This window comes from Drosophila santomea, chromosome 3R, assembly GCF_016746245.2.
Source record: "Drosophila santomea strain STO CAGO 1482 chromosome 3R, Prin_Dsan_1.1, whole genome shotgun sequence".
Classification (NCBI taxonomy): domain Eukaryota; kingdom Metazoa; phylum Arthropoda; class Insecta; order Diptera; family Drosophilidae; genus Drosophila; species Drosophila santomea.
The window spans coordinates 6,264,698-6,288,552 of record NC_053019.2 but is presented as its reverse complement, the minus strand read 5'-3'; the positions used below and the strand labels follow the sequence as shown (position 1 = coordinate 6,288,552).

General features: G+C 45.1%; 1 protein-coding gene and 1 long non-coding RNA gene across 3 annotated transcripts; one reads left to right on the top strand and one right to left on the bottom strand.

Annotated features, from left to right (window-relative positions):
* The first annotated feature begins 740 nt into the window (after positions 1-740).
* On the top strand, positions 741-9,507 carry LOC120454138 (homeobox protein slou). Its single transcript, XM_039639195.1, has 4 exons — positions 741-2,278; positions 2,959-3,217; positions 8,327-8,607; positions 8,968-9,507. The coding sequence occupies exons 1-4, from the start codon at positions 1,043-1,045 to the stop codon at positions 9,181-9,183; spliced, it is 1,992 nt and encodes a 663-aa protein (XP_039495129.1). The 5' UTR covers positions 741-1,042; the 3' UTR covers positions 9,184-9,507.
* An 8,542-nt stretch (positions 9,508-18,049) lies between these two features.
* LOC120452458 lies at positions 18,050-23,244 on the bottom strand. Of its 2 annotated transcripts, none has more exons than XR_005616472.2 (3): positions 22,969-23,244; positions 18,976-19,380; positions 18,050-18,896 (listed from the first exon to the last, which is right to left on the bottom strand). It is a non-coding gene; the product is annotated as an uncharacterized LOC120452458 (long non-coding RNA). The 2 variants fall into 2 exon arrangements; XR_005616471.2 differs by having other exon boundaries at positions 18,972-19,380; positions 22,969-23,243.
* Between the last annotated feature and the right edge of the window lie 611 nt (positions 23,245-23,855).

The window sequence follows — 23,855 nt, the reverse complement described above, 5'->3', positions numbered from 1 at the left end:
AATTAAGCTGAAGAAAGCGCAAAGCATTCATGCATAAATGACTAAGAACAAACCAGGCATGCCGAAAGCAATGCAAAGCAAACTCAGCACACAGCTGGCAAAAATATGAAATAGAAAAAATAAAATACAACAAATAAAAGTAAGAACTGAGAGAAATGTGCAAAAAGTTGAGATCCATTTCGAAAGCACCCAACCGCATAAACAAACAAATTTTGCGCTAAATAATTTGACAATTACTCACATCCTCGAGAGGCGAAGGCAGCATGGATGGCTGCCCAGCTGGCTAGCTGACTAGCTGGCTAGCTGTATGGCTCCTTGGCTGGCCTTTGTTTCCATCGGGTGGCTATTACAGTTGAGTGAAGAACTATGTAAAACAGGACTCCAGAATCCTCTCCTCTCCTTTCCTCTCGCGCTCGCATCCTGTCGCTCTGTGGCTTAGACTTGCGACAGACCATTACATTTGCTAACGAGTGGAAGGCAAATTAAATCATTAGATGCTAGTAGAGATTAGAGCCACGGCGAGGAGGAGCCAATCCACTCAAAGAACCACTCAGCGATGGGCGTGTAGAGCGCCGCACAGAGAGTCACTCAAAGCGAAAACCACCACCGTACCACAAAAACAGCCTCCACCACCACCATCAACAGCGCCGCCACCACCGCCAGCACCAGAAGCAATAGCAGGAGCAGCAGCAGCATCAGCATTTAGCTGTTGACTTGCCACAGGCACACAACACGGCACATCTGTTGGATTAACAACTCGGAGAAATCGGAAACAACCCTCATCATTACGCTTCTGGCTCTTGAGCGTGTGAGTCGTCGCGCGCGGATTACGCCCAGGATAATCGGACGTTGGACGACGGCAGCAGCGGCAGCACAGCAGCGTCCACCTCGGATATTGGCATCTCCGGATTCAGTCGATTGGCTGCCCTCAAGGTGACAAGACACGCAACGCGCAGTGAACAACACTCAGTGAACACTCAGTGAACTCGAACTCTCAGTGAACGCCCAGTGCATCCAAGACAATATACCCAAAGACCGAAAAATGGTCATGTTGCAATCGCCGGCGCAAAAGGCCAGCGATAGTGCGTCAGCCCAAAACACAGCCGTCGGTGGTCTGATGAGTCCCAACTCGAACCCGGACTCGCCCAAGTCCAACACCTCTCCGGATGTGGCGACTGTGGACAGTGTGGTGTCCGGCGCAGGAGATGGCACCACTCCGCCAGCGGCCAAGATACCCAAGTTCATCATCAGCGCCAATGGCTCAGCAGTGGCGGGCAAACAGGAGCAGGAACTGAGGTACTCCCTCGAACGGCTAAAGCAAATGAGTAGTGATTCGGGCAGCTTGCTCAGCCGCTTGAGTCCCTTGCAGGAGGACTCCCAGGACAAGGAGAAGCCCAATCACAACAACAATAGCAGTCTAACTAACCACAACGCAATCAGCAATCCACGTCGCTCGCAATCGCCTCCAGCTTCGGTGGGATCCGTGAACTTCTCCTCCCCAGCCCAGCAGCGAAAGCTCCTGGAACTGAATGCCGTTCGGCACTTGGCAAGGCCGGAGCCACTGCAGCATCCACATGCGGCCCTGCTGCAGCAGCATCCCCACTTGCTGCAGAACCCGCAGTTCCTGGCCGCCGCCCAGCAGCACATGCACCACCACCAGCATCACCAGCACCCAGTCCATCCGCACTCGCATCAGCATCCACATCCTCATCCGCATCCGCATCCCCATCCGCATCCACATCCGTCGGCGGTCTTCCATTTGAGGGCTCCCAGCAGCGGCAGCACCGCCCCACCCTCTCCGGCCACCTCGCCCCTGTCGCCGCCCACTTCCCCGGCCTTGCATTCCGACCAGCAGATGAGCCCACCCATCGCTCCACCCCAAAATCCGCCACATTCCTCGCAGCCACCACAGCAGCAGCAGCAGCAGCAGGTTGCCGCACCATCGGACATGGATCTCGAGCGGATCAAGCTGGTGGCTGCGGTGGCAGCCCGCACCACTCAAGCTTCCAGCACCTCCGCCTTGGCGTCCGTTTCGAACTCCGTGTCCAACGCCAGCACCTCCATCTCCAACTCCAGCTCCGGATCGCCCAGTGGCCGGGACTTGAGCGACTACGGATTCCGAATACAGCTGGGCGGCCTGGCGGCGGCGGCAGCTGCTGCGGCGGCCACTTCGCGGCAGATTGCGGCAGCCACATACGCGAGGAGCGACTCCAGTGAGGAGCTCAACGTCGATGGAAACGACGAGGACAGCAACGATGGATCGCACAGCACGCCGTCGGTAAGAACTCAAGACTTAAGGGTACTGAGTGCGAAGGATTTTGAAAATTCATGTATAAAGAGTTTAGATTGAGTGCTTTTTGCGTTACGATTTGGGTGCGCGAAATTTGTAAAATGTTATAAAATGGATTGATGAGAATGATAGTTCTAAACTGAAGGGTTTTAGCGAATATGCGAAAACGTAAATACCAAATTTAATTTGTTTGTGTTAGTAGATTTTATTAGCTAATTGCTAATTGGCTTATAAATATTAATTTTATGTTCTGCTCAATTAACTTTTTTAAGAGATTTTGCATTCGCGTAATTGACACAATTAACACATGGTTGAGAAAGAACTTATTTTGTACAGTTTTTAACTTGATTGAAACCATATTGAAATCGGTTTTTTACTTTTTTTCAATCACATTTTTGTACGTTTCATTATTATATATCTCCTATAACAAAAGAAGTAATCTATTTTTGAGCGATTGGCCAGTATGGATATTTGCCACTGATTGTTAGTTGCTGCTATAATCCAAATAATGTCTTGTCCCACCCTACATTTTTGGAACCACCACAACATTCGTTGCTGCACTCTGTTTAGTATTTACATGTAGCATTTAAACATAGCTGGCATATAAAGCAGTGATCTCATATCTTACTTTAACCCTTTACTCTCCTTAATATCCATTATCCTTGTAGGTCTGCCCAGTTGATCTGACGCGATCGGTGAACAGCAATGCCACGGCGAATCCGAGCTCGGCCTCCACGAGTGCCTCCAGTGAACGAGATGCCGCCACAAAGCGGCTGGCCTTTTCCGTGGAGAACATCCTGGATCCGAACAAGTTCACGGGCAACAAGCTGCCAAGTGTTCCTTTCGGCCATCCGAGGCAGTGGAGCTACGAGAGGGACGAGGAAATGCAGGAGCGATTGGATGACGATCAGAGCGAGGATATGTCTGGTGAGTAGGGATATTCATTTCGCAACTGACTTAGACCCCGACCCCCACATCCTGTGAGTCCACAACCACTTTGATGGTTAGCTGTCTGATTTGATTGAAATCGGACGAAATTCAGGGCACGCCGACATGGCACGTTCCCCCGAGTGACTCTGTGCAACATTCCGTGCTCGAGTACTCGTCCAATGAAATGAGAATGGGCAGGACACCTGCAAACAGCTCTGCTTCCCATCCGCATCTTCCTTTTTTTGTGTGCCCGGGATTCCTGTGGGGGGTTGAAGGCACATGTTATATTTATACTGCTGCTTGTATCGTTTTTGTGTATGTTTTGATTTTGAATTTGCCTTTAGTTCTGCCAGCAGCACCCTCGAAAGCTGGGACTCTGCCATTTCAAAGTTCCTGGGATTTTTCGTGTTGCCTGCTTTCCGGCACAAGTCACGTAGTTACGGGTGTGTTGGTGCTTGGGTGGTGTGTTTATGTTGGCCATGAAAGCATTTATATTTTGCGTATATTCAATAGCAAACAAATGCGCAAATGCCAGAGCAACCAAATCAAAAAAAAAGAAAGGATCTCCGATTTGTGAGGCTGGCACTCTGCGTTTTCCAACGCAAACTTGTTTAGACCAAAAAAGCTGCACTCATATCCAATAAGGATTTTCAATAGAATTGCTTTTAATTGATTGATTGATGTTTTAATTGGGGAAAAGCCATTGCTAGCTGGGAAGCTAAATTCTCTTTTTCACTCACTCACTCTCTGTTTCCCCCTTCCAACTGTTTGTCTTGCTGCGGATCAGGTTTCGGGTTCCCAATGATTTTTTCGATGCCTTTGCTGCCTTTTTTCCTTCGATGGCTGGCTAAAATTTTGCTGAAAATTAATTGATTTTCATGCTTGGCTCGTTGCAAAGAAATTGCTCAAATAAAAATTTGCAAATTTGATTGAAGTTGTTGTGGGCGGGGGGCATGGCGATACCATCGCTAAGCCACTGGCCAAAGCTCCAAAAATTGCAAAAAGAAAGTAAATGCTAATGGGGTTTTGGCTGATGGAGCTTAAGTTCAAATGCTATGTGGCTTGTTTGAACGCTGCTCATGATCTGATTATGAAACGAGTTGATGACTTGCCAAACAGGCTTGGAATCAATGGGAAATTATATTAATATGATCGCGTTTCCACCATTCGGAGTGCATTACTTTGGAAATTATTCATTAAAACTTTACTCGAAGGTTTTTACTTTTTGAGAAGTTTAACAGATAAGCAAACATATACTGTTAATCAGGGTATTTCTCGCCAAGATGAGTTAACATGTTAAAATAATTTTAAATTATACTCGTAATGCGTTGCTTAACCTTGTTTCTCTAAATAAAAGTATCTCAGAAAGGTAACCAACAATTCCTTTAAAAAGAGTGAGAGCAATTCTCTAGCAATTTACACGTAGGAACTTGTTTAAGTTGACAATATTTAAAGCACTCGAGGCTCGATTGCAATCCGATCGGCTGCAATAACCCATTCTCTTTGGTCTCTTTGAAGCTTCTGTATTTGTGTTTATCCAAGAAGCAATGTTCAATTTATATTGCCAATTAATTAACCTGTTTTAAGCCGCCGCACTACGACTGCTCTTAATAGGCAATTCGTTAAGCGCTTATGTTGAAAATTATAAACACGGAAAATGGCGTTTCGCTGACTATGGTGGAATAGCCTTTTACATCGCAGCCACATTCACATTCCCATTCGCATCAACATCCACATCATTATCAACGACACATTATCGGCCATTTCGGACTGTCGGCTTTGCTGTTTGCGCATTTGTGTTTGTGTTAATAAAACACAATTAACTTCATCAATGGCGGGCGAGGGCTGCGAACATAACTGCTAATAAAACCGACTCAATGGCCGCGCCAACGACCCCATGAAAGGGGGTTGAGATGTGGATGTGTAGGTGGAGGTGTAGAGCCTGGATGTGCAGTGGAGTGCTGGTGGGCACTGAAATGGAGGCAGACAGTCGACAGTCGACAGTCAGGCGGGGCAACTTTGCCACGATAATGATGTTGGAAATGATTATGTGGCTGCCAGTTTACAGCAACCCCAAGGCAGCATACTCACTCACACACAGACAGAAGACATATAGACAGACAGTGTGTGTGTGCATCACGCATACGCACTGTTTGCCGGCTGGCATTCAACGACTGTTGCTTGGTGTTGCTGTAGTCATTAATTAGCAAGGTACTTAATTACCGCACATTCATTAGGCGCTTCAATGGAGCTGTCGCACACACACACACACACTTATACACAGAGAGAGAGAGAGAGAGAGAGAGAGAGAGAGAGATTCAAACACCCACCTCCAACCCCCTGCTTTACGTTCTTCTGGGAGGAGGTGTTAATGCCTTCGCATCGGTTTAGATTAGCGTAATTATGCGGCCCTTTGTCATTGCGATTAATTAGATTTTATGTCACCAGGACACTCGCTCCTTTCGCATTTAACTTGGGGCATCTGCAGCTGGTTAATTATTCACAAATATTACGCATACGCAGGGGCTAACTGCAATTCTCGAAGGAGCCATTCGTTGCGTTTCAGGCGCAGCAATTTGCATTTCATTTAAATTGCAAAACGTAAAACTAACAACACGAGCTAGGCATACTTGCAACAATAAAGCCACATATTGTCTGCATAATCCAGATAGACAGAAAAGCAACTGAAATGCGCCCCAAAAGTCATATGAAAAAACAAGCGATAACCGGACTGAAGTAGGGAGGGGGCGGCAAAATCCGGGGGTGGCCGACATTTAAATGTGGGCGGTACAGTAATGGAGGATGGAGCACAAACACACAGGCCGTACAACCAACCCCGAAACAAAAATGTAAAATGGCTGCGAAAAACTTTTATTCTTTTTCAGCACTCCATTTGGCGCTCCTTCTTGCTCGCTCTCTTGCGCTCTCTCTCTCTCTCTCTCTCTCTCTCTCTCGTGCGCTTTTATGGGCGACAGGACTCGGGGGAGTCCTGTGTCTGAGTCTGTGTGTCAATGTGTGTAACGCCGAGCTCCATTTCGCCTTCTTGCAGTTGCCGTAAAGTCAAGTTAAGCGACAATTTCCAGAGCCAGAGAGCTCGGCCCGGTTTTACGAGTATATCCGTCCATCAGCCACTCATTTATTATTTTATGAAAATGGCAAAATGAGACGACAAATGCTCCCCGGGGTCGCATTGGCCAGGCGGATGCGATTACAATGATTGCCCAGGCACAAAGAGCTTCAAATTTATAAGCCATTTCAAGCGAGCCCCGTGTGTGTGGGCTAAATTATGCGCCAGTTTGTGGTAATTAACACTCGGATTTCATAATTAAGTTTAAATTGTATGTTGTAATTTCAGCTACCCTCTGTCCTTCTTCCCTTTGCAAATTTCACTCCCCTTGTGAGTGCCTCGCTTTCAGTCTCCTTGTCTCCGCAATATCATCAGCATTGCTTATGAAGTGCTTTCGTCATAATTATAATTAACAGCAGCCATTTTGATAATGGCAGACACCAGACAGATAAGAATTTCGTAATGATTCTGGCTTTTATGGGCATTCAGCTTAAATTATGCACCAGTTGGATCGATTTAATCGAGAAATGCTCTTTTAAATGAGGTGGATTAAAACTGTTGTGCTTAAATAAAGGAACTGCGTTATTAAAGTATAAAGTCATAATAATTAAATGACAATAATCCATCCCGGGTGTCTAGTATTCAAGTACAACAAGATGGGGTTCTTGTTGTTCTTGTACCAAGAAGTTATTCAATTTAAGCTTGAGGATAATCATAGAAATCATAGAAAGGAAAGGAAAATTTGCACCCACATAATATTCAGATTACCCTACGCAAATATGCATAATCCTTTCAGTTTAATTAAACGTCAGCATAAATATTGAACGGGGTCCGACGGGCTTTCCCCATCTTCCACCCCCCTGAGTACCAGACATCACGCATACGCCACGTTGCAGCGCTCAGTTGAATGGTCAGCGTAATTAGGCGCCATGGCTCGTCCTGCAAAATTGTGGTTGCAACGCTTATTAGCAGCGCTGGCTTTTCCTCCTCCCCTCCCGACCTTCCCGACTTTCCCGACATTCTCGTCTGCCCTTTGAACTTTCCCCATTTGTTTGGCAGCGCATTAAGCGCGTCTGGCTGGCTGTCGATTTTCGCCGTTGGTTTTCGGGGCTGTTAATTCAATTGACTCAAACCAATTGTGGTCAGGGCCAGTCGTCGACTCGAATCGGTTAGATTTTGATGGGGCTGGCGGGCATCTAATGTGCCATTAATGCATATCAAAGTGCCTGCAAACACTCCACAGCCCATTACCAGCGGTAAATGGTAGTGTGCCCACACTGCGGATGTCTCGAAATTCGTTAAATATTAAATGAAGCGTTCACGTTAATTTTCGGTTTAATTGCCGGCCAGTCTGCGGTGCACTCTTAGGCACTACCTCACTCGCTACTCTGCGCCCTCTAATTTCATGCAAACACGGCCAATCATGTTGGCCAATTAGCAGGGCCATCGCGAGCATCCTTGACGGAGGGTTGACACTTTTGCCGACCCTTTTTCGCCCGGCTGAATCGATTCCGCAGCTTTGAAAGGGGTTCACCGCAAAATTGCCCTACGCCCGCAGAAAAATTTGTTAACAAGCGAAGTTCTTAGCGGCTTACAATATTTTCGGTTACCGAATTTGGCTTACTATTGCATAATATGACGCAATCAGAGCGGCAAAAAGGTATTGCCGTAATTGGTAACTGATATTTCGGTGAAAGGCACACCCACGGACACAGTTGGCCAGTTGGCCAGTTGGCGAGCTGCCCTAATTGAATTTTGATTGTCGAATCATGGCAATCGACGGAGCCAGACACTCCGCCCTCGGAAAATTGCGGACTGGTCATCCGGTCATCCGGTAGTCACATGTGCGCCAACATGTGCCGAAAAATTCCAATTAATCGAACAATGATGCGGTGGCCGAGGTGATTGATTTCCGTTTGCCAATCCCCCAGGACATTGCCATTTGTCTGTGATGGATGGTCCTACCCTGTTGACTTATGCAAAAAGAGAAACGCAGAACACGCAGAACTGAAGACCCAATCTCCTCTTTTTTCTTGCAGCCCAGGATCTGAATGACATGGATCAGGACGATATGTGCGACGATGGCAGCGATATCGACGATCCCAGCAGCGAGACAGACTCCAAGAAGGGAGGCAGTCGTAATGGGGATGGAAAATCCGGCGGTGGCGGCGGCGGAGGTGGTTCAAAGCCTCGACGCGCTCGCACCGCCTTCACATACGAGCAACTAGTTTCCCTGGAGAACAAGTTCAAGACCACCCGATATCTCAGCGTCTGCGAGCGGCTGAACTTGGCCCTCAGCTTGAGCCTGACGGAGACGCAGGTGAGCAATGCTTATATACTTTAGTATAGAGAGTCGAAAAATCTAAAAAATATAGGTTTGTTTAGGCAAATGTTAGCTGAAGCGAAGAACTAAAGTCTAGAATTTGTTTTGTAGTTTAATTCTGAACATTACGATTGAATAAAAACAAAAGGAACGCTCCTAAAAAGTTGATGCAGTAGTTATAGGTTCACGCCTTTACATTTTTTTTAAAGTAGTTGAATTAAAATATCTGTTATTATCAAGGATGTTTTTAAAGTCTTCACTGAAATGTGTCCATCTAAATTGTATATTACAATTTAGAACTAGAATAAGAAATTGAATTATTTTTCAACAATGCCATTTCCCATCATGCTTTTCCAGGTTAAAATCTGGTTCCAGAACCGCCGCACCAAGTGGAAGAAGCAGAACCCCGGCATGGACGTGAACTCCCCCACCATTCCCCCGCCCGGCGGCGGCTCCTTCGGACCGGGGGCGTATGCCAGCGGACTCCTGTACTCGCACGCGGTGCCCTACCCGCCCTACGGCCCCTACTTCCACCCCCTGGGCGCCCACCACCTCAGCCACTCGCACTCATAAAATTGCAAGATGCAACAGCGATTGTTGCAACTGTTCGAAAAGCGAGGCAGGACGGAGGCGGGAGGGGCAGGTCCTGCGGCCGGAAGTGGATCACTGGGTAAACCACTGGTGGATCCCAAGGATAAACTGTAAATGTCAAACTGCTTGTGTGTGTTTAGTGTTCGGCCAGAGATTTCTTTTGGTACTTTGATTCCTCTGATTATCCGCTGTATATAGTTTTTGTAAAATATACCTACTATGCTAGTGCTTAGAACCTCGAATGCCATATCTAGATTTAAATTATACAATAACCTGTAGCGTTTAAGTGGCAAGCAAAATCAAAAAGAGCAAACAAAAAATTGCATAAATGTCAAGTGAAAAATAAACATTTTGAAAACTACCCAGAGCGAATGTGCATATATGTTTACTCAAATATCGGATGATCGCCTTTGGGGGGTGCGAGGACACAGAAGCGATGTGTGTGTGTGTGTATCGTGTGAAATGGCAGGACAACAATGCTAAGTCAAGTGTAAAATTTTAAATTTGCTTCTCATTTGCCATGAGGGGCTCAGGCGGCACTCAGATACCCAGCTACTCGCACCCAGCCACTCAATTATGTGGCAAACGGATGCGAATACGAAATTTCTTAATCCGCTTTGGGTGTTTGGTTGTTTGGATGTTTGGGTGACACAATGCTCCTGGCCGCCGTCGGTCGTCTGTCTCTCTCTGGCCGGATATATCTTCCTGTTCCGGTGAAGTCGGGCGGCGAGAGGTTGTCAAAACAGTGACAAGCAAATGAATAAATTCACGCGCACACACCTCCGGCCCATTGATATTATAATCGCCTCAGGGAGTGTGCGTGTGTTCGGGCCAAGATGCGTATAATTGAAACAGAAATCGAGAAATCCATGCATGACCGGTCATTTGGGCCCGGATTGACTGCGCCTGCCGCTGACATCGGAACCCAAACGCAAACAGAGCGCGTGGATCCGGGAAAAGCGGTTTATATCTATTACCACCGGACTCACTCTGTTTTTTGAGCGGGTGCATTCGGAATTATTTCGGTTTTATGCCGCCGCGTTCTTTCATTTTCGCCTAAATAATTTATTAACAATTTTTGCTTTTACATTTGTTTAAAGCTTTGCTTAAGTACTTTGCAATTAGTCGCCCAAATCCTGTTTGCACCGCACGCCCACACATGCACGAATCCTTTGCAAGGACGCGCGTGTGTTGGTGTGCGGTAATTTCTGTAAATGTAAGTCGCTAAATTATTCAGCTGCAGACATGTGAGCAAATTGAAACAGCAGCAAGGGGGCAGGGTGGAAGTTGTTTAATTTGCATAAAATTAATGCTTATTTTAGTTGCACACACTTCATCCCGAAAACTTTTAGCGGAGGGCAGAGCGAAATGGGGACACGAATGCAGTGCGCACTAGCATTCTCTTGGGTTTTCTAGAGCAACAATCAAATCTGCAGCCCATAATTTACTGTATATCCTCATATCCCAATGGATACTTAATCCATAAAGTTAATTAATGAGTTTTATTAGTCATTGAAATTGTGGAAGATTGCAAATCTGAATTATATCTCATATAAAATGGTTTCTAACTACCGCTTAGCAAAACGAAAAACATTAGAGAAAGCCAACAAAAAAAGGCAGCTGAATCAGTATTTATACCGAACTAGAATCACAACGAAGGTATTTTAATTTTTTCGACTAGTCCTACGGCAGCTATATAACTGGGTATACTACGTTCGTTGAAAAATATGTAACGATAGAAGGAAGCGTAACATGTCCTGCTGTCCGTTTGACTGTTTGTCCGTATGAACGGAGTGAGTTTGCGAATGGAGGAAAACATACAGTATGTATGTATCCGTTACTCATAATGTTAAATGGTATACTAGATTTGTTGAAAACTATGTTACGGCAAGAGAAAGCGTAACAGGTCCGCCTGTCCGTTAGACTATCTGTCCGTATGAACGGAGTGAGTTCGCGATCCATAAAGGCTAGAAATTTGAGATGCTGTAAAAGTTGGTTGCAGAACGTATCCACACCCACTTTTTAAATATGTTTAAATATTTTTCGTTTTATTATTTGGGTTGCCAATTCCTATTAAAAAGCTAATAACAATTTGGACACGCCTACACAAACGACCTCAGCTTTGAACGCTTTAAGATAAGATAGCTATTTGACACTGCTGTTATAAGCAGATAAAATACCGATGTAACACTTGCACAAAAAAATTCCAATCTAGAAACGAATCATTTTGTTTGAGTAAAACATAAACAATCGACGCTCTTTTAGTTTACAAAAACTCCGCTACATTTGAACTTGGCTAAATTGAGTTGCAGAATATAGAACAAAAATGCTTTCTCATTTCTGTTTCGCACGAGTAATTGGTATAGGGAATGCACATTCAAAACATATTATTCTTTGACATTAATTAATTGTTAATAAATTATTATATTAACTAAAAACAAAATTCTTTAAAGCTTCAGCGAATTTAGGTACGTAAACTGAGTTAAATAAAATACGATTATATGCTTTCCATTCAAATTTGTTCGCGATCCAGATCTCCACAAATAATTCAACTTAGTTTGTGGGAAATAAGATATTACTTTAAACAGAGCTTTCTAAGCCCTAATACGATTTGAAATTTATACGCTGGGGGTGTAAATTAGGCCTGACAAAAACGCCTCGCAAATCAGTGAAACGATAAATTAACGCCGGGTCGGCTGGCGTTAAGCTACCCTTAACGAGGCCCAAATGCCTGCAAACGCAAATCCAAGACAATTGCTTTTCAATCCGGAGTCGAGTACGGAGTACGGAGTGTCGCAGCCAGCGGAAGGAAGTTGTGGAACTTTCGGTGTCACTCTCCGAAGATTTTCCGCAGAATCAAAACACGACACTCACACAATTAAGTCGTTTTCCCCGCCCGCCCATTTCCCGTTAATCCGCCGAGCTGAGTTTTCCGTGAATTTGAGTTTGAATTCGATTTTGATTTCGAGCAGTGTTTTGTGGGCCGAGCTGAGAGTTTCGAGTTGAGTTCAGTTCCTTTTTTATTCACGCGTTTCAGAAGGGCCTTCTTATGCGCCTGAATTGCTGCAGATTACGCATACATCACATCCTCGTCCTCCAAGTGAGTATGTGCCCAAGTTGCGATGGTGTGAGCAGCGTTTAATCTGCCCCATTGACTTCTCTTCTCTGGAGAAAACCCACTGCTCCTCGCTGCCGCGGACAAACCATCCCCTTAGCTGGTTGGTTGGGTGCTAGTAAATTTTATGCGAATATTTAGTTTGCCCTCTTTATCGGCGCGGCTTTATCGAAACTTATTGTGTTTGTTTAATTGAATTTGGATTGCTGCGACAATTTCGCGACTGAGTGCGCTCCAAAAACTCTGCCGAAGCGTAGATAAATAGGGATCCGGGAAACTACTCCTCCGCCGAGTCTCCCTGTCTAATTGGGAGTGGTAGATAAAGTTGCGACTTAGTTTAGTTCATTTAGTCCGCTATTCGCTGGCGCGTCCATCTGTTTCTCTTGCTGCAATTAAAATTTAATAAGTGCGCCACGCCCCAAACACCCCCTCCTCACTATGTATGTATACATATGCGGCTCATATAAATTATGGCCTGAAGTTGACATAAACGAGCTCCCAAGAGTCCTTTTGCCGAAGTTATATGACAGATTTGTGCAGAGCGTTTTGATGAAGCTCGAGTCGGAAGGTTGGAAGGTCGGACTGGTGTCCTTACGAAGGGACGGAAACGCTAAAGTGTCACCAGGGAGCGGACGGGTGGGTGGCTGGGCGGTCGGCCTGCACATGTGTCTTCGCTCACAACCGCCAGGGGGTGGGTTCCGCTGAGCCCTTTGTTGTTTTCCGGGCGAATCACATTTTGATGATTGTCAATGTGACTTTAATGCCATCTCTCAGCTTCAGGGCGCCGCAGCCCCGACCTCTTTTCCCAAGGCACGTGCAAAAGGGCTGGCCCAGAGACACTGATCGTAATGCTGACATCTGTGGATTAAATTGCAATTTGTGCTCATGTAATATTGAGGCGCAGTGCTCTGCTGTAAGTGTAACGCGTTTTCTCCCATTGTTTGCGCGAACTTAACTGGTTCGGTTTGTGTTCCCCATTTTGCCGGGCTATTAATATTTGAAATTGCGCATGGGCAATAAAACTGTAAAAAAACCGCCTTTGTGCTGAAAGTTATTCTCGATGTTATTATGGTCGATTAGGGGACGGGGGTTGGAAAAGGGAAGTCCTGTATATAAACGGTGCAACTATTCAAAGCCAGAGACTTATGGAGATACTTCTTTAATCCAGTATTTTTATTCGAGTTCAGCTGAAAAATAAGATTGCGAAATATACAAATATTTCACACATATTTCATTACATATACGCATCAAGCATTCGAACATTAAAATGCCAAGGGCTGGAGAACAATGTAGACTGCTTACTATATTTGTATGCAATGCAAATGCGCCACTTTACGAATGCGGAGTCCCATCTATGTACCATACATATTTATGTTTTAAAATCAGTCCCTGATGTCTAACATCTAATTATTACTCCTTGGAGTGGCGTTCGAATAGATACTTCGTACAAGGCTTATTAAGGATTTGTAAATGTGGATATCCCATAGATAAGATCGAATGCCGATTCCCACATTTCCGCTGGCCAATTGAGTGGCCAACTGATTGGCATTTAGGCGTCGCACGCGCCGCCAGTTCATCATCGTCCCGATCAGGCTCACCTGTCAGCCGGGATGATTGCTGCGTTCCACTCTGAAGGGCGTCGCGAATCCAGCCAAATTGAACGTGTGCCCGCCCAGCTTGGCCCGTCTGCCCGAATAATTCGCAGTTAATTTCCCGGCAAAGCGTGGCGAAATGAGGCACAAAGCCCGGCAATTCCGAGACTCCACTACGGGCCTTTTCGCCGATTTTATTTGGTGAGAAAACATTTACGCACTAATTTCTGGGCATTGACTGGGCCACCGGTCCTCCTCCCTCTTCTCCTCCTCCTCCTCCGCATCCTGCTCCCTTGCCCATTAGCCCTGTGACCAGAAACCAGTTGCATGCCAATTGGTTTGCAATTTGCCGCGCTTAGCAGGGGGCGGGGTGGGTGCTGCCTGGTGGCCGGTGGCTGGGGAGTGCGTACTAGTGGGTGGCTTGGGTGGCAGTGGGTGGCAGTGGGTGGCAGCGGCCTTGGCGGGGTTGGCCGCAAATAGCGCACGCGTAGCTGCCCGACGCGTGGCTCAATTACGCGGTTAAATGCATTCAAATTGAGTTGTTTATACTGCGGGCGTGTGTTCGGGCGCGGTCATCTGGGGATCGCTCTGCTCCGGAGTCGGAACTGCCCAATTGGCTTTTTTTAGCCAGACCTAACAACAATCTTGAATCAGTATTAGTCACTTCATAAAAGATTTTTGTTGTGTTGTTTTTTTTCCATAGTAACGAAGAGGGGACAATTTAGTTACTCGTTACGCATTACTTTTTAGTTTAGGATAAACACTTTTGATAAGTACTTACCAATCGATAAGATTTAGACTGTTGATAGGACTAGGTATTTTGGCAACTGTGTTTTATAAGAACAAAACCTTTGCAAATTATAATTTGCTTACAAATAAATAAGAGTCCCTTTCTGGAAGTGCCTTGATCTAGCTATTTCTGGTACCTCATCTTTGGTACAAAGCAGTTGCTCTGCATACTTATGTGGACGCCGCTGGCGAATCAGTTCCAGTTACAGTTGTTGCCATTGTTTGAGCCCGCAAAGCGCCACGCGGCCGGAGAGCATTGTTCACGGGTTTTGGGCAAGTGTCGGGCAGGGCCACCCTTTAACCCACCAGTGGCGGAGGCAAACATAAAACTATCAGCATTCCGAGTGGCCAGAAGTTGCCACCAGCTGGTTGATTATTTATGTCATTGCTACCCTTTAGCCGGGCTTTCTAGCGAAATCCGCTTAAGTGTGACATTACAGGCGAAAGCAAACAAAGCCGGCACATAATTAAAGGAGCTGCCGCCAACTTTACGGGCAAAGGACTTGCCCATGTTTATAAGAACTCCAACAGAAGGAACACTGTAGAGAAAGTTTGTTGAAAGGTGTGGATGTTGTATACAATGAGTTCTATGCTTTCAGCTTCCGACTAAAATTGTATGTTCCAAAAAGCCGGTACTTCTCTTTCAATAGGATTTTAATTGCTGTTCTAAAAAAAGTTAGTTAGTTAAAAAATTTTAAAAATTTATCAAATAATCAAGAATTTTAAATTTAACTAAATAATTAATACCATATACATATTCTTACGGATTTGAATTTCGATGGTAAGTGTCATTAGGCGCACGCTTTGTTAAATAGATTTTGATTACCAGCTACCAAGTATTTTTCCAAATTTCTATTTAGACAACTAAAATGGTTTAAACCACCCATTTCAAGTTTTCTTTCTGTGCACTGGAAGACGGAAGGAAGGAATGAATGGAACCTCCTGGCAGACAACAAACTACAGCAATTATAATACGCGAATTGCGGCGGAACTAAGCAGCCACAAAGGAGCGGAAAGTATCTTTTGATGTTGCGCTTACAAGGATTAATTTATTTGCATTTGCCCTGAACAAGTGTCCCTGTCATCCCGTTTGACTTCCAAGCACTCCTGAGCCCCACCAGGCTGTCCAATCTTCCATCAATTTATTTAATTTATTCGTTATATCCGACTGACTACGGCTAAGGCCATGGAACTCAATTACAGGGCCACCTCTCAGATTGCTGGTAATTCACCTTTTCTGCCAAGTTGGGTTTCATTTGTTGCGCTAGATTTTTCTCAATCACATACGAACGGAGCGCTCCGTTCGAACGGAGTCCCCGGAGACTCGCAAGGGGAAACTAGTCCAGACACATCTGCGGTGGCTCGGGCTCCCAAATAAACTTGGCTAACAAAGAGGACATTTGCAAATGGCTTTGGTTTGCTGCCTTGCCGGCCGTAATGAGCAGATTTGTTTTAATAAGAAGGACTGCAAACTAAGCGCCCGGCCTGGCCTCACTTGGCAGTTTTAAAATGAGCAGCCCGACCGGCAACTAATTGCGAGTGGGATCCGCATCTGCATCCGCATCCGGATCCGGATCCGTATCCGAATCTGGATAGAGCACTCAACCCCCTTTAAAGCTATTCATCCCATTTTTACCAACGGGCGAGGCGAGCTTAACAAATCGCTAGTCCGCAAAATGAATGGATCTTCGCAGGGGATGCTGCTAATGTGCTCGTTAAAGTTTTCCGCTGGCAGGAAGTGAGCAAAAAGATGCGACACCTGCAGAATACTCGCATCTGGTCGTTATGACAATGCATCGCATCAACTGGATGTGCCAAAATTGTCAAATAATTATCGCAGCCACTGCTGCTGGATGGTGATGCCAGTTCAGCAGTTTTTAATCTGGCTATTTTGCTCACAATTTTTACTACTTATTAGTTGAAAAACGGAGTCTTTTGAAATACAAAATATTCTCCCATGTACATGCTATAAAGGATGGTAAGTTATGTATGTTTAAAACGTAAGTCGGATGATTTATCCTTGCTTATAACTTGACTCAGACTTTCAGGTAGTCTAACATAGATTTTAAAGCCTTTGAAATAGATTTTACAATTAAATAAAAGCTAATTTATTTAAAATATATTTTCATTTAATAATTTGCATTTGAATATACATTTTCGGAACAGCAATAACCAATGGAAAAGGTTACAGGATGTAAAGTAGCGCTATTTACCAATTTGTTTTTTATTTCAACATTGTATTTAGCTACAATAATTCGGAAGACCTCACTGCACAACACTGCTAAAACACGCTGATCCTGATCCCGGTTTTCGCTGGTTGCCAATAGCGTTGCTAATTAGCGGATGGCCCGACCTCAGGTCGTTATATCTATTGGTTTTCCCCCATCTATTTGCTGTCCTGTTCGGGCGTTCGATTTTCGGGCATCAGCGTGAAAATGGGATTGCTGGAAAATGTGGCCCGGAAAAGGGACCGGGCCGAGAAAGAAAACTAACCCTTTGGACAAGTAGAAGTTCTTTCGGATGAGCGCACGCAATTCAATTCTAAACTAACAACTTAATCCTTTATTCAATTTGAAACCCATTAAAAGGACATTGCTTATCCTTTTAAGTGAATGCAAACAGCTTTTAATGTAAATAGGAAAACGAGATTGATGCCAGAGAGTTTGCCAATCTCCCCAGCTGAATCTGCATTCGGTCTGAGGAAGCGGAAGTGGAAGTGGAAAATTAAAATGCAATCGGTAACCGGTTCGATTTTGGCCGAACGGCCAATTGACATTTGCAACCGCACTTAAGAGTCAGGCGCTCCAGTCCGGATTGAGCACCGTATCCGCATCCGCACCCACACCCGCATCCGCATTCGAATCCGAATCCGAATCCTTGTACCGGAATCTGGGATCGCACTCGAGAACAAATCGAGAAGTGTTGGCTGGTCGAGACGAGACGAGGCGAGGCGAGGCGACTGAATTCCATTTGAATATTTCATGCTGTTGTGGTGGCAAAAATTTTAAATCGACTCAAGTCAAGTGTGTGGGGCTGCCGAAATCAATCTCGATTTGTGTGGCAAGCGAATTAACATAGGATCTGGAGGCAATGTAAGTGTAAGCCACTTGCCGCAGAGTCGGTTGCATTTGCTGCTTAGTGTCGCCCCAGTCAGCTCCTCCTCCTCCGCCTTCTCCACTTCCAGCCACTTATCCATGTCTCCCTGATTCTGATTCCGATTGCGATTCCGATTCCGATTCCGATTTTCATGGTTTTGTTTGAGCTATGCATTTGGCTCTTAATACCTTCAAGTTTACTTTTTTAAATGTATTTTATATTTGATTCCGGCAACGCACCATCAACACCACCAACATCGCCAACTTCGCCACCATCCCCACATTTTCCACTTCCCTTGATGAGGAAATCGTCCCAAAACCAGGGCCACTAAGTAGAGTTTGGGAAATTCACCATGTGCACTCACGTAGTATAATTTACCCTCCTCGGCACAATAAAAAGTAAAAACTTAGCTGCAAGTGTTTCGTTTTCTCCTGTTTCCTTTTCTTTTTTTTTTATTTTAAGCAGTGCGCCTTTTTTGATTGCCTTTTGTTTTGCCTGCCGCCCATTGTTGTTGCTCGTAATGGGTGATGCTGGGTTTTCCTGGAAAAGCCTTCGGCATGCGACCAAAAAGAACTTTCCTGTAGCCAAGTGCTTTGGAACATTGTAGCATTTCGTGTGGGCTACATTTTTCGAAGGAAACTTGACCCAGAGGGGCGTATCACACAAAGCTGGTATCAAGGATATGGAAAAGTAAAGGTGTAAACACTTGGAGAAATATCTAAGGTAAAGTACATATATCTAACCGAACCAGGCGGTCGAGTAACTCTTTTTCAATTAGTACTTATCACTCAACAAGTTAACAGTCGTTAATAAGGATACTTCCCTATGTCTACTCCATCACACGATTGAAAACAATATCCTGTAGTTTCCCAATTGGATTGTCCTTCTCCTTGCACTGCTCCAAAGTGGACCTACCCCTCTTAGGCTGCAAACTGTCCTCGACCAGGCTGAACAAACAACAATATTTGGACACGCGACTCGTTGGCCACTTGAGCTGAGTTCCGAATGGGAAGATGACAGATTTTGGCAGGAGACAACAAACGGAGAGGCAAACAAACATCGCAGGGATATAAATGTCAGATATAAATGTCAGCGAGTCAATGCTGAACAAACAAATAAATGTAAATAAAGTGAAATTACAGAAATATTAAATGTTACCCCGAAGGGATGGCACTCACCCACCTGTCGCAAATCCCAGTAGAAATCTCAGGAAAATGTGGCGCAAGATGAGCCAATCCTCTGCAGGCTTATGGCCACTTATCACTGTAGCAGCTGAAGTGGGGACACAGTTGGCAGGACACTAATAAGCAGCCAGTCAATCGGGTCAACTGGCGGAGCTTGGGCTAACTTCTTATCTATAAATGGCCATAAGCCACGAAACGAAATGCGTGTCCTTTTTGTGCTTTTTGTGTCCTTTTTTCGGACACTTACTTTATTCTGGCATTTTTTTCCGGTTAGCTGCCACTTGGTCTATCATTAAGACCCGAATTTCAACACATTTGTGCGCATAATCCCTTAAGGCTCTTTAAACTTTACACACTTTTCAGATGTCCACCTTCCCCGAAAAAGGACACAATTTGCGCTTTGCTGTAACAGAAAAAAAATCCAAGTAAATCCTTTTTCCCGCAGACTGTTGAAATAAAAAATTCCAGCGGAAAAGGTTAAAAACATCAAGACTAAAAGGAGCAGGCATTATGATGGGTCTTGAGTTTTAATTGAGTGTGTGAGCGGGGAAAGGGCGCGGCGGGGGTCATCCTGGCCAAAGGATGGCCCAAACTGTGCTAAAACAATTTGCAACGTGTATGTGTGTGTTTTGTGCCCAATTAGAGTTGCAGCAGCGGTCACTTGAAGGACAGGCGAAAGTTTCACGGGACGGCCCGAAACTTTTCCATTCACGCCTCAAGTATGAGTAATTGAATCCCACTCCATGGCCCGATTTCCTCTTGGACTCTGTTCCAGAATATGCTAATTATCGGCTTAGGCGCATTTTTCAATTAGGACTGCCAAAGTTTTTCCCCAGCAACAAATTAATTTAATTACTAAGGAAAACAATTACCGCCCAAGGACGCTAGAGAGGATGTCATTCTGCACAGAGAATATATTGATTTGCGTTCTCGACCAATTGAAATGCACATATAATTATGCTGTCATCACATAAGATATTCATATATATTTGCAATATGAATTCGTTACCTAGACACAAATAATATTATAATTCGTAAAACCCCAGAACTGTTTTGGAAATTCTTCTACAAATTTGCGCCCATTTGTTTGTAATAGGATCTGTGTATTTAGAATCGTGACTAATCGCAAGGTAGGTTGTAAAAGGTTGTAAACGGAGGCGCACCAAATTCGATGATGAAAGAGATGCCGAATGTGTGACATAATTGCGCCATTGCGCCATTTGCCACGCCATCCCGACGCATCCTGCCATGTCATCCTGTCATATCCTGGCACATCCCGGAACGCTCTGGCGCTCCGTAATAGGAGCCGTAATTCACGCCGCAGCATGCCTAATTATAAAATTAGTTATGGCCCGGCGGCCAAACGATGCTCGCAAGTCAATTAAACAAATAACTGGCGACGATTCCCCCCGAGGCACTGTAATTCGCCATCCACCCTGCCAGAACCGCCAGCAATTGATTTATCAGTCGACAATTTGGCATGCAAACAACGCGGAGACCCGTAAAATGATCCATCTATCCGCCGGAGGCCTCCGCTTATATTGTTGACAGCTCGTCAGCTAATTACACGCCACAATAACTTTAATAACTTTGCAGCCGACTCGTCTTCGGCTTTCGGCTTGCTCCCCCTAAATATGTATGTTTATGCTTTTGTCATCAACACTTCGACGGGCTAAACATTTTAATTAACTGGAGGCGTCCTCCAGTTGCGTCTCCTTTCTTTTCCCTGCAAGTTTATGACTACTTAACCGCTGCTCATTTCACACTTGCCCCGGCGTATAACCAGGCTCTCCCATCATCCCCCCTAATCGATTTCGGCTTTCATCGCAAAGTGGCAAACAATGTTTCATAATTTTAACGCTCTGCCGGCGGCAGTGCTTCCTGTTTCGAAACGGAGTCCTCCGTCTGCCCCGTCTCCCCCGTTTGCTCCTTGGCCCAAGTCCATCGTTATTTCCTGTAATTTATGACGCATAAATAAACTGAATTTCAAACTAAAGGCGTCATCTATGCGACTAACAGCAGCAGGGCAAACAGCAAACAGCAAAAAAAGTGCTCAAACTCATTAATTTAAACGAGATTTGACGTGCGCTTTGATAAAGCCGCAATTTATATTCGCCAACGTGGCCCAAAGAGCTGGCCAAAAGGGTAGCGCCGGACTTGGGTAGCAGTCTGCGATTGCTGGGTTTAGTTTACGAGAACAATGGCCGGTTTAGTGACATGGCGGGCCCGAAAAAATATGATTCTATATGCAAAGCTCAATTACTGCACTGCAGGAATTGGATAGAACTCTGCGTACAGTACTTGGGGTGAATGGGAAAAAACTAAGCTCATTAAGCCACATTAAACATTGAAATTGAAACGTTGATAAATAGAATACATCTATACATCTTGGTTTAAGATAGCCTTAAATGGAATCGCCTCCTGTGTGTTTCAGTGCACACACTAAAAAGAAAACGAAACGCTCTCCACTTACAGCCACAACAAAAGGGCAAGCAGCCTACTATGTGTGGACTGTGGACTGTGGACTACTAGCTGGTCAGCGCCATTTTGGCAGCGAACTCCATTTGCAAAAGCAATTAATATGCTTTTTGTTCTTGCTCCTTGGCTGCAGGACTGCCCAATGGCACATAAATTTCAACAAAGTTGTCGTGGCCCTGTTAGCATCTCGTAATCGAGTCAAGGCACACGGATACATCCTCGAACGGGGAGTTGCTGGCTGAGATGGGCCGGGAAACTGGGGGACTGGCAGAAACGGGGGGAGCTAGGTAAGCCAACAATTTGCATGCATTTAAATGATGGGCGACAGTGCGGTGGCCCAAAACGCAACTAAACTGGTTGTGGTGGTTTGGCCAGAACTAAATAAATATTTACGCACATGTGGCCAAAAAATGTGAAATAGACACTGCAGCAACAGCAGCAGCAGCAGCAACAGCAGCATCAGCAGCTTGCAAAGCAACAACAACATCGGAAAATGCCAATTTCCAAAGCAAACAAACCAAAGCCAAAAGCAATCAGAGCGACCCGAGTCGAGCGGGTAAAAGTGGAAATCAATTTGTCAAATCGAACAATTGAAATGGGCACGAAAGGATTACACATGCGACCTGGAGGACTGGCATTTCGAGAGCGTGTCTATATAAATCAAAATATTCCAGAACGCAGCGTAAACAAATTTGTTTCAAGAGCCCGCCTCTCGTCAAAGGGTTTTCCGTTTCCGTTTTTGATCCTACGTCCTACTCCTTTGTTGGCGATTTGCTTTACAATTCGCTGCACTCGCCATTAGTTGCGCCAATTAGAATAGTTGAGAAATTTGAATTCTGCCACATCATTTATTTTTAAATATTTTATCGAGATCCGGCGGGGTGTGGAAATTTTTAAATTATTGCGCTGCATCGCCGGCGGCTCGACACGTCATTTATTGCAGTGCCAACCCCACAAAGGAAATCACCCGTTTCGACCAACCCATTCAGAATCTATCCAGAACCCATCCACAACCCATCCAGAACCCATCCAAAAACATCCCATTCGATCCCATGTGATGCGATCCGTGTAACACGCGAATTTAAATAATCTTTTGTTGCTGCCTTGCAGCCAAATGATAAATTATTAAATTAGCTGTGCCAGCAGTTTTGCATGTACGAGTATCACCATCGCCCGGTGGTGGTTCCCCCACCAGGAGGAACGAGGACTCGACTCCGGCAGTGATTTGTGAGTGCCTGCACTAGGGAGCGGAGGCCTTTCGCCTTTGGGTAGTTAAATTGAATCGTCTGGGGACAAGTTTCTAATAGAGAGAAAGGCAGTTGAGAATTGTTCGGATCGTTGTTGCCGCCCCAGAACATTTTATTTTAAATTGCCGGGCTGGTTTTTGCTAATTTGCCTTTTACATTGCAGCATGCGACCCAAACTACACTGAGCCGAATGACAAAAGGAGTACTTTGTTTGCATACCTAAGTGGGTGCTTCAGGGCGATGCACTGAGCAAATTAAGTACTCACCAAATGGATCGCTTATGAAATGCTACTGCTACCACCTGATAACCTCCTTAGGAATGAGCTTTTGTACAACTTTATATTTGTAGCTAATGAAATTAAATTTACATTTAAAAATACAAAATGTTTTCACACTGTAATTATTTAACACAAATTTGTGACATTACTTACATACTTGATCGAAAACAGAACTTAATCTTTTACGAATTTCAATGGCATGCCTCAGAATTTCCTCTCCCTTTGTTTTTCCAAGTGTGGGCTATTTTTTGGGTCCTTGCACACTTGTTCCCATTTACCACGCCGGCAGGACAATTTACAATGTGTTTTGTTCATTATAGAACTATTCCCGTTGACCTCCACGGCCCGTCCTAAAACAGCTCAAGGCGCATATCAACGCACTTGAGTGTGGCCGCCTGTCGCCTCCGGCTTCTGTCCCTTTTGCAGCTCCTGTTTTTGGCCGCACGAAGTTTTAGGGAACAGGGGTTGCGAGGTTGCCTTGTACCCCCGACTGCGATGCTGGGATTCTGTGGCTTCTGCGATGTCGAACCTTTTTGTGCCGAGCTCCGAGTTCCGAGTGGCGAGCGCCCCTGGGGGTTGGCTAATGAATAGTTCCTGTTACCGGAATCGGAGTCGAGCAATTTTCAAACACATTTGTTGTAAATTACGTTGTTTGCGCGAGTGTCGACTTGGTTCAGTTTAATTGATGTCAATATGCAGGGATTTTTCCTACCCTTCGTGCTGCCGGCGGAGAAGGGGTGAACAATTTGTGGATTGCATTTTGGTTGTTTACAAATATTTACACTTTTTACGGCTGCTCGCAATCATACATTTATCTGATAAGGGCACATGGCGCATTTTTGAAAGCCCTTGAGCTGCCAGTGCCCCTGTGTCTG